Source organism: Symsagittifera roscoffensis, chromosome 8 (genome assembly GCF_963678635.1).
Source record: "Symsagittifera roscoffensis chromosome 8, txSymRosc1.1, whole genome shotgun sequence".
In the NCBI taxonomy this organism is placed as follows: Eukaryota; Metazoa; Xenacoelomorpha; order Acoela; family Convolutidae; genus Symsagittifera; species Symsagittifera roscoffensis.
Window position 1 is genome coordinate 41,722,704 of NC_087069.1, and position 8,862 is coordinate 41,731,565.

The following is an 8,862-nucleotide window of genomic DNA, read 5'->3' on the forward strand; positions in this document are numbered from 1 at the left end:
TTAGCAAAGGGAGACTAATTGGGAGAATTGTTTCGCTCTTTTTTATTTCATCAAATACATCGATAATTTATCAAATAACGGAAAAAGGTTTTAAAGAAAGAGACGGAGTTCATAAAAAACTGTGTACGCTTGCTTCATCTAATGTTACATTTAGTAAAGGTACATAAAAATACATTTTTGAGCTTCTGTTTTACAATGAAAACAAGAAGCGTTATAAAAAAGAAAAAAATACCTAGGAGTTATTAACTTTTCGATTTATTGCAACTCACAACCGTGATATCAAAACATGAAATTTTAACATTTAAGTTTTCGAACAAAAACTCAAATTGATACTTAAAATAATGACAAAAAACATGTTTACGAAATTGATCTATAAGTTATGATTCAGATTCTTTTTGTTCGCGAAGAGTCAGAACCATGTGAACGATTATGCTATCCCAGGTCCAGAGGATTTATTCTTCACGTCACAGACAACAACGGCTCGGAGATAATCCGATACAGGTCTCGTCTTTTCCAGCAACTCAAACTCTCAAAAAACTTTCCCTTTGGCACTTTTATTAAAACTCCTACCTTCAGTACTCAGTTTTTTACTCGAACTAAAAGTATTGTCAGTTGAAATAAAATCTATATAACAATCGTAACCAATGCCTTTGAGAAGTGAAAAAATGGGAAAAAAATTCTGACCAACCACAATTTGGTTTTGTCAGCACTGCAAGTTTAAGAATTGAAAAATTTTTGAAAAATGGCTGTGCGATTCAAAAAAGAAGATTCACCCTTTTAAAAGTCCATTCATATTTTACAAAATGATTTTTCGGTACGCCTTTTTGGCAGGAGTTGGAAAAGAGTGTGACCACAATAGAAAAGAGTACGCTTACTGTCAGTATGAGCTATCAGTGGAAACTCCGACAGGCCAAGTACTTGGAAAAGTGGGATCAGGATAGTGTTACGAGGATTAAATAATTTCAGAAAAAGTAAAGATGACAAGTTGCAGAATGCAAACTAAAAAAAAATATCTACGGTACTATATGTTTTATAGAAAAAAGTCTGGTAGAAGCCTCCGTATCCATTGAACATAGATCAAACTGAATCTGTAAACAACCTAGCAAAGTTCTAAGACCAGATCATGCAAAACCATGTCGCAACCAGGGGTGGATCTAAGGATTTCTCAAAGGGGAGGATTATCAGAAAATTTTGTCGAAATGTTTTGGTCGATCAAACTGATTTTTCGAGCGCTGCAAGTATACTATAAAAACGGAGGGGCAGTTTTTGGAATTTTTCTGACAGAACCGCTGCCAAGGTAATTTTTTGATATTTTTGACTAAAAAAATGCCTTTTTTTGGCATGCGCTCTCCTTCAAATTTAAATTATATTGTTGGCGCCAAAGAGCCCACCAATAATTGGTGAAGCGGTCGAACATCTGAAGTGTTTTTTGATAGTTAAATCCTCGTTACTCGTAAAAGGAGACGACGAAGGTTGGTGTGATCCAAAACTCAGAGTGACAAACGAACAAGGAAACTTCATACTGTACATTGCAACCGAGGATGCCGGCACTTTATGTAAGTTAAACCAATTTATTGCCAAGTATTAAAAGCTGCAGACTTTCATGGCATCAGCAGCCATGTAATATAATGAAGTGTACTGGGGTTAAAAGCTCATATCATCATAATTGTGCAAACCTGGCTGTGTTTTTGGCTTGTTGGTGAATTTTTCTGATGTTATGGCGTTGCTTAAATTTCAAAATATTTTTCAGCAGACATTGTAACTAGCACTCAGTTTTTAGGCACGTATTGATCAGACCGTGTTACTTTTTTTTCAAGATTATCATCCCGCATGAGAAGTAGCAAACGAAATTATTTTTTACATCTGAAATTAAGAAAACTGTTGCAACCAATGAACATTTTGTGGGTAAAGAATCCTGCAAAATTTTTTTTGGGTGATTAAACAAAAATAAGTCTTTTGTATACGTGAGAACTTTCCCTAGAAGACCAATTCTCATTCGCTGAATTACTGCTCTGCCGACTGTTGTGAAAAAATTTCTTTGTTTCAAAGTAAAGTTAAATTTAATAAAAGCATAATTGTTTGTATTACGACGGCCTTCTAAGCTCTAGTAGTACTCGCTAATAAAAAATTATGACATGCAAAATGTGTTTTTGGGTTTTTTTTTCGAAATCATTCCCAACACAACACGCAGGCTGAAAAACAAAGTAATTTATTTTGCATCAGAAAACGAATTGAACAGACAAAACGGATGCATCGACTCAATTTGGAATAATTTCTAGGTCGGATAATATATCCGTTTAGGTGCTAATAACACGAAATAGCTCGCGCCTTATATTGTTCATAAATTGCCAAATTGGCTTTTTTTCCAGACTATTTTCGGCATTCTTAGTAAGAGCTGTAACGGTTTTTTGTTATCAGTCAAAAACTCCCGTTTTACCGAGCTCAAATTTTGAAATATATGTTTCAACTGTAATTTTTTTCTACCAAAATTGATCACACAGAAAAACCATTTTAAATTTGAGAGCTCAGTGTAATAATACGTTTCGACTGATACAAAAAATCCACTAAAATTCCAAATCATAAAAACAATTTTTTCAGGGAAAAAATACCCCGAGCACAAACACTACTTCACTTTTTTCAAAAGTTGGAAAATGAGGAACTTGTTCTAGTACTTACCTAACTCACCACTCTGAATTTCAATGCATTTTCTTGCGGTTTTTTCCAGCAAAAAGATAACTCGACAAGTTTGTCAGTTTTTGGTTGTGCAGGCAAAATAGTTTTCGTAAGACGATTGAAAAGTTTTCCAAAATTCCATGTTACCTGATAGTAAGTTTTAACATGTTTCATTTTATTTTGTCGCATATTTCAAATTTATTGGTCTTTCTCCATGCTTACTTTCAATAACTTCTGTTTTCTTTTAATTCGAGTTCAATTTAAACTTCAACAAGCGTTTGACCTTATTTTCAGGTATTTTGAGTTGACCGATTAAAGGTTTAGTACTTAAGCTTTGAATTCAAAAAAAATTCTCACAGGTTTCTCTGGAGGGCATTTTTCAAATGCATTTTGATTTAATATTTCTTACAAACACAATATATGCATTGAAACACTTAGTTCAAAGAAAACCTAATTCGGAATTGAAAAGCATTTAATGGGGACTTAATTGAGACTGAAAAACTGATATTGTTTTTTTTCTTGTATAACTTATTTCTTGAAGTTTGAGCTGCACATCATTAGCCTAATTTTTCTGGAGCTTGGTTGTTTATTTTTTTTTGAAAAGAATCTGAAATAAGGTACAATCAGTTGGTTTAATCTCGCAACCAGATACATGAAATATGTCAGTTTTATTTTTACAACCATTTTTAGCTGTGCTGCAAAATTTTTCAAAATTTTATCTCTCCGTAAGAGCCTGCCGATAGAAATAAGAGATTAAATCTTATCGAAGAACGAAAAAACAGTCTCCTCGTTTTTGTAATGACATAGCTTTTTTTCCAAAAACATGCAAGAAAAATGTTCTCGAAAAACTGTATGTAAAAACATGCAAGAAAAATGTTCTCGAATGAGACAAATCTGGATGATATTTTTCCTGATATAAATAAAAATAAACGAAAAAATAAATTAATTACAATTTTGTTTTACAAATAATTTAATGTTGCAAAACTCGAAAATATTGAGCTCATTGCAGTTTTTGAAAACAATTGTTTTAATTGCTTGCAACAAAAATAAGACGAGTAAAAGAATAGATTAACTAAAAGGAGTATAATTTTTTAGACTGCTGCGGAGGTTGTACTTCGACCGCCGAGTTCCAAATCCAGACTCCCGACAAAACCCACAACATCGGATCCATTAACAAAATCAAACAGGACATTACCACTGAGTGGCTTACGAACGCAGACACATTTATGCTGACTTTCCCGATTGATTTAGACGTTAAAGCAAAAGCAACACTTATTGGGGCAGCATTTTTGGTAAACTTTATGTTCTTTGAGCACAACAATAGCAATTGAATTTCAAAATAATTTATCTGGATTTTTGAACCATGTTTGAATCTTTTAAAAAACTGAGAATCAAGAGATTTCGCTGTAACTTTCAAGGAGATATTGGAAAGGTTTTGTTTAAAGTGGAGTTGAAATAGTTTTAACCGGAGTTGAAAACATAAGAAAGATTTTCCTGTGATTAGTTTTAAAAAAAATGAAAGTGGTTTTGATTTGTTTAAAGTGGGCTGATGAATTGTTCCAATTGAGCCAAGCAGTGCTTAAGTAATTGCGTAAAACATCATTTGTAACTCTGAGTTTATGAGCCCTGGTTGTCTGCTGAAATCTCTTAAACGATTGAAAAATAATCAGTTTTATATCTAAATAAACTGTTTCAGTTACTGACAGCAGCAAAAACCAACCGTTTGCTCCAAGTATGAGAATGAATGCCAGTAGGACTTTTTTTCATTTCAAACCTAATCACACTATTTCTTTGGTTTTTCCCCCTTTTTCAAGCAAGGAGTCAATTTCCACAGCAAGGAAAAAACGTTTTTTTAATAAAATAACTAATTTATACCAACTAGTATCAAAATAAAAACAGATCGGGGTAAAATTTTTATTTTACATGCCCTTCTCATAGCGTTGAATTAGTCTAAACTACAAAAAATGGGTTCAGTGTTTTTGACGATGATGAATTTCTTGAAGTTCTAATCCTGTCAAATTCCAAAAACTAAATTAGCCTGAAAATTTTGTGAAAATTTTTTGAAAAAGCTAATAGTGTTGAAAAATCTAAGTTTTTTGCTAGTAGGGCCGTGAAATCACAGTCAGAATGAGAACGAGATTGTAATTATTTAGTCTCAAAAACTAATTCTGGAGAAATATGGTTGAACAATGTATACTAAGGGTTACACGGTAAACCAAACCAATATAAATCACCAATAACTATACGAAAAAAAAATTGATTCAGACCATTTTTCATTCCTGTGGAAAACTTAGATAGTTTGTTCAGCTTAGATTAAAGCAGTTTTAGTAATTTATTTTCAAATTCCAATCTGAGTCTCAACCAGTCTCGCAGCTTTTTTGTAGTATCTCAATTGCCATTCTTCAAATTCTTTAAGTCAGTGTTACGTTGAGTTTATCATGATTCAGATAAACTCCATACAAAAAATGGGTTAAATACTAATCAATTGCCAGAACTTTCTTTATTATCAAGGTCTCATTTTTCTATTGAAAACAGTTTGCAATACGAGATCAAATAAGTCAATCAGATTTGTCAAGGAAAAACGTCCAACAATTGTTTAAAAATTGCAAGATACGCTTGATACTCATAAAGTATCAGACCTGAGCTTGAGTTTCATTCAGTCTCCAATAATTTTTTTTCAAAAACATTTCAGTGATTTTTTCTTCATGATAAATCATCACTAGGCCCATTTCTTCCTACAAAGTTATTCTTGGTAAGAAGAGAAAAAATATAATTAAAGCTGGTACAAACTTCGCTGGTTTCAGGTTTTCATTGCTTATTTGACTATACTTTAGAAAAATTGTTCGAGGATGATTGTTTACTCATTTCATCCAAACAAAAATTATACGCGTAATATGCAATGGTTTTTATGATAGTTCTATCTTTCAAGTCGATAATTTTCAAAGAGACAATGCAATTTAAGTAAAATTTCGCTCAATTAATAGTTCTTGTTTATGTTATTTTAAAAATAACAAGACTGCTCGTATCAGGGCGAAGCCCTGAATGTTCCGACTGCCTTTTAAGGTTTATGGAGCAGTAATAAAATTAAAAAATTAAATGAAATTTAAAAAAAATGAAAAAAATTTTTTCTAAAATTTTTTATGAAAACCATCCACACACACGCCATATACAGTACAAAGAATCTAATTAATTTGCTCCTTGTAGCAAACCAATTATGACAAATAGGCTTCTTTCAACCAATTTGGAACGATTTCTAAGACGGATTAACTCTCCGCTTACGCGTTAATAGCGCGAAATATATCGCGCGTTAATTGTCCCAAATTGGCCAAAATGGCAATCTCTAAACCCCCGTAACTTTACAAAAAATGATCACTTTTGAAATATTTTTTCAAATTTGAGCTCAAGACAACAATACCTTTCGAATGATATAAAAAAAAAAATTCCGTCAAAAATGGCTAGTTAAAAAGTCGAAATTTGTCTGAAGAAAAAAAACCCACCCCGAGCACAAATATTCCGTTACTTTCGTACTGAAAGTCGGAACAATAATAACATGACTCTTCTCAACAACTGCAACACAATTTTGCGATTTTTCAAACGAAAAAATCAATAGTTTGAACTGAATCGAGAATATCTAAGATATGGATCCTTGCCAAAGAAAGGTGAGCTCGTGTAGGATAGCCAAAGCTTAGTTAACTTTAATTAATTAAATTTCCGGTTAGTTCTCTAACTGGTTAACTAAAAAAAGAGAGAGAGTCTGACTTGATGAACACATCGTTGCTTACATCGCTAAATTGTGTTTCCAGTATTTCTATTCTAATTAACATTTCTATCAGTATTGTTTGTGGCTCCAACCGTCGCAGCGTTAGATGTTTTTAGCACAAATCTTGTCTTTCCAACAATAAAAAGTATAGTCATTAGCACCTGTAAAAACTCAGTTGTCAACCGCAACAAAAATTCGGGTCTTAATTAGTTTTTCTGCTCAAAAATCGATATTTCACTTGGAACTGGAAAAGTTTTACTTAAATCTGGTTGGCTAGAAGTAGCCAATCAAATTTCAGCACTCTTTCTAAATGTTTTTGCTTCCTTTTCCACTTTTAATCGATTTATAAATTAGGCGAAGAAGCCGAAAATTTTTTTTTTGGTAACACTTTCAAGCTCATTTCAAAATTGCTGCATAGTTTTACCCAGATTAGAGAAAAACAAAGAAATTAACTCCAGGAAAAAGTTAGAAATAGGCTAATGAATTAAGTGATCGCATTTGTGCTAAACAGATCAGTGCGACAAGTGTTTTGTTGCGTTTTTACATTAAACACTATCAACTCACAATTGAGATAGGGACCAGTTTTGAGTTTATGTAAGTGCTATCAATTGTTCGAGATAGGAACCAGTTTGAGTTTATGTAAGTGCTATCAACTTGTTCTTTCCGTCTGGGGACCTGCTGTCGTGACCTTGCGATCTCTAATGTCCGATGGGATCTGAAATAAAAGACTGCAGTAAGATTTCGATTTGATGCCTAACAGTTTGTCTACAATACAACTTATCAACAACCTTTTTGATCTTATACAGTTACGACTTCAACATGGCGCAGCGAGCAGAGAAAAAAGGGGGGAAATCTACTAAATATAATAGCATTTTGGGATTCACGAACACCGGAACTTCCAGTTTACTGGGAGGAGTGGATAATTAAATTTCACTGGGGGATGATAGCAAAATACGACATTGATCCCAATGATTTCTATTTTGCGAGTACTTTAAATGCGGCGGCTATCACGGCGTTGCCTGAGGAAGTCAATGGGAAAAACCGTCTCGATTCGGAAAAGAAGTTAAAGTCTAATCTATATCTTTGTATCGGAGACGAGGCGCAACGGATATTCAAAGCACGAAAACCGGTGGTAATATTAAAACGGTACGGTACCCACGGGTCTTTGATGGGATGCAAAGTGTTTTTCAACGTGAGCGGAATGTAACTCATGAACGGGGACTTTTCTACGGACGAAAACAACGTGAGAGAGAAACGTTCAAAAAATTCCACGCGAAATTAAGCGCCCTAGCAGGTGGGTGTGATTTTGCAAATGCGGCCGAAAATGTTCGTGATATTTTCATTATGAATATGCGGGAATCGGATTGCCAACGAGAATTATCACGATCAACAAAGTTACCTGAGGAAGTCTGCCGGATCGCCTTATCATATGAACGTGGTGAGCGCGCATACAAATCATATACGGGAAAACCAGCTTCAACAGCTCCGGCAATTTCAATAAAACAGGAACCGGTAAATAACATAAGAAGAGGACAAGGATTTTTCCGAGGTCGAGGACGCGGGGGACGTGGAGGATACACCCAAGGACCAAGTAGTGGGGGAAGCGGCAATAACCGTAGGTGTTATAATTGCGATGCACCAAATTTTACCCTTGACCACATTGCAAGCTGTCCTGCGAAGGGAGCAACATGCAACTCGTGCCGAAAACTGGGACATTTTGAACGAACATGTCGAGGAGTTAGGAGGGGTACTAACCAATGGAGAGGACGAGGACGAGTCGGCTTAGTTAGAGATGAAAATGAGCATCATCAGAGTACGCAGAATGTGATTGACTTGAATGAAAATCCAGTGTCGTGGGTGAACTAGCAGGGAAGCGGGGAAAATATATCCATGACGTCAGGATCGGATGATTACATGATAATGTCAATAAAAAGGAAGAAGAGTGAGACTGAACTGAAGATCCCTGGGGCCCGAGTCCAGTTTGAGGTGTCAGGAAGGAAGATGTGGTTGTGGATAGATAGTGGATCCCCAGTGACGATTTTTAGCATAACGGACCTAAAAACAGCGTTAGGTAAGGCGAATATTCCACTACAGCCTTCAAAAGATGAATTCTTGGATTACAATAACAACCGAATAAACATACTGGGAAAGGTAGCAGTGATGATGTCGTTAAACGGTTGGGCAGCACCAGCACAAGTGTCGGTAAAATCCGGAAATCATCAGTCAATCCTGGGGCGCGGTCTGATGGGCACCCTGGGCCTCGAGTTAGTTCAACGGAAGAAAATGATGGGAATCACAGGGGAAGGGAGCAGTCAAGAGGAGGAGGAATATGACGAATTGCAAACATACTTCTGTAAGTTGTACCCAAATTTATTTTCTAGAATAGGAAAGATCCGGAACGCGAAAGTAAGAGCTGAATTTTTCAAAAA

At 34.9% G+C, this 8,862-nt stretch overlaps 1 protein-coding gene across 1 annotated transcript in view; it reads left to right on the forward strand.

Annotated features, from left to right (window-relative positions):
* LOC134853654 (phospholipid scramblase 1-like) overlaps positions 1 to 8,219 on the forward strand; it is a gene marked incomplete in the record, with an annotated part of 15,791 nt that extends 7,572 nt beyond the window's left edge. The window contains 2 exon segments of the mRNA XM_063869661.1: positions 3,795 to 3,965; positions 7,983 to 8,219. Of these exon segments, the coding sequence (XP_063725731.1) occupies positions 3,795 to 3,965; positions 7,983 to 8,219 (408 nt within the window).
* Between the last annotated feature and the right edge of the window lie 643 nt (positions 8,220 to 8,862).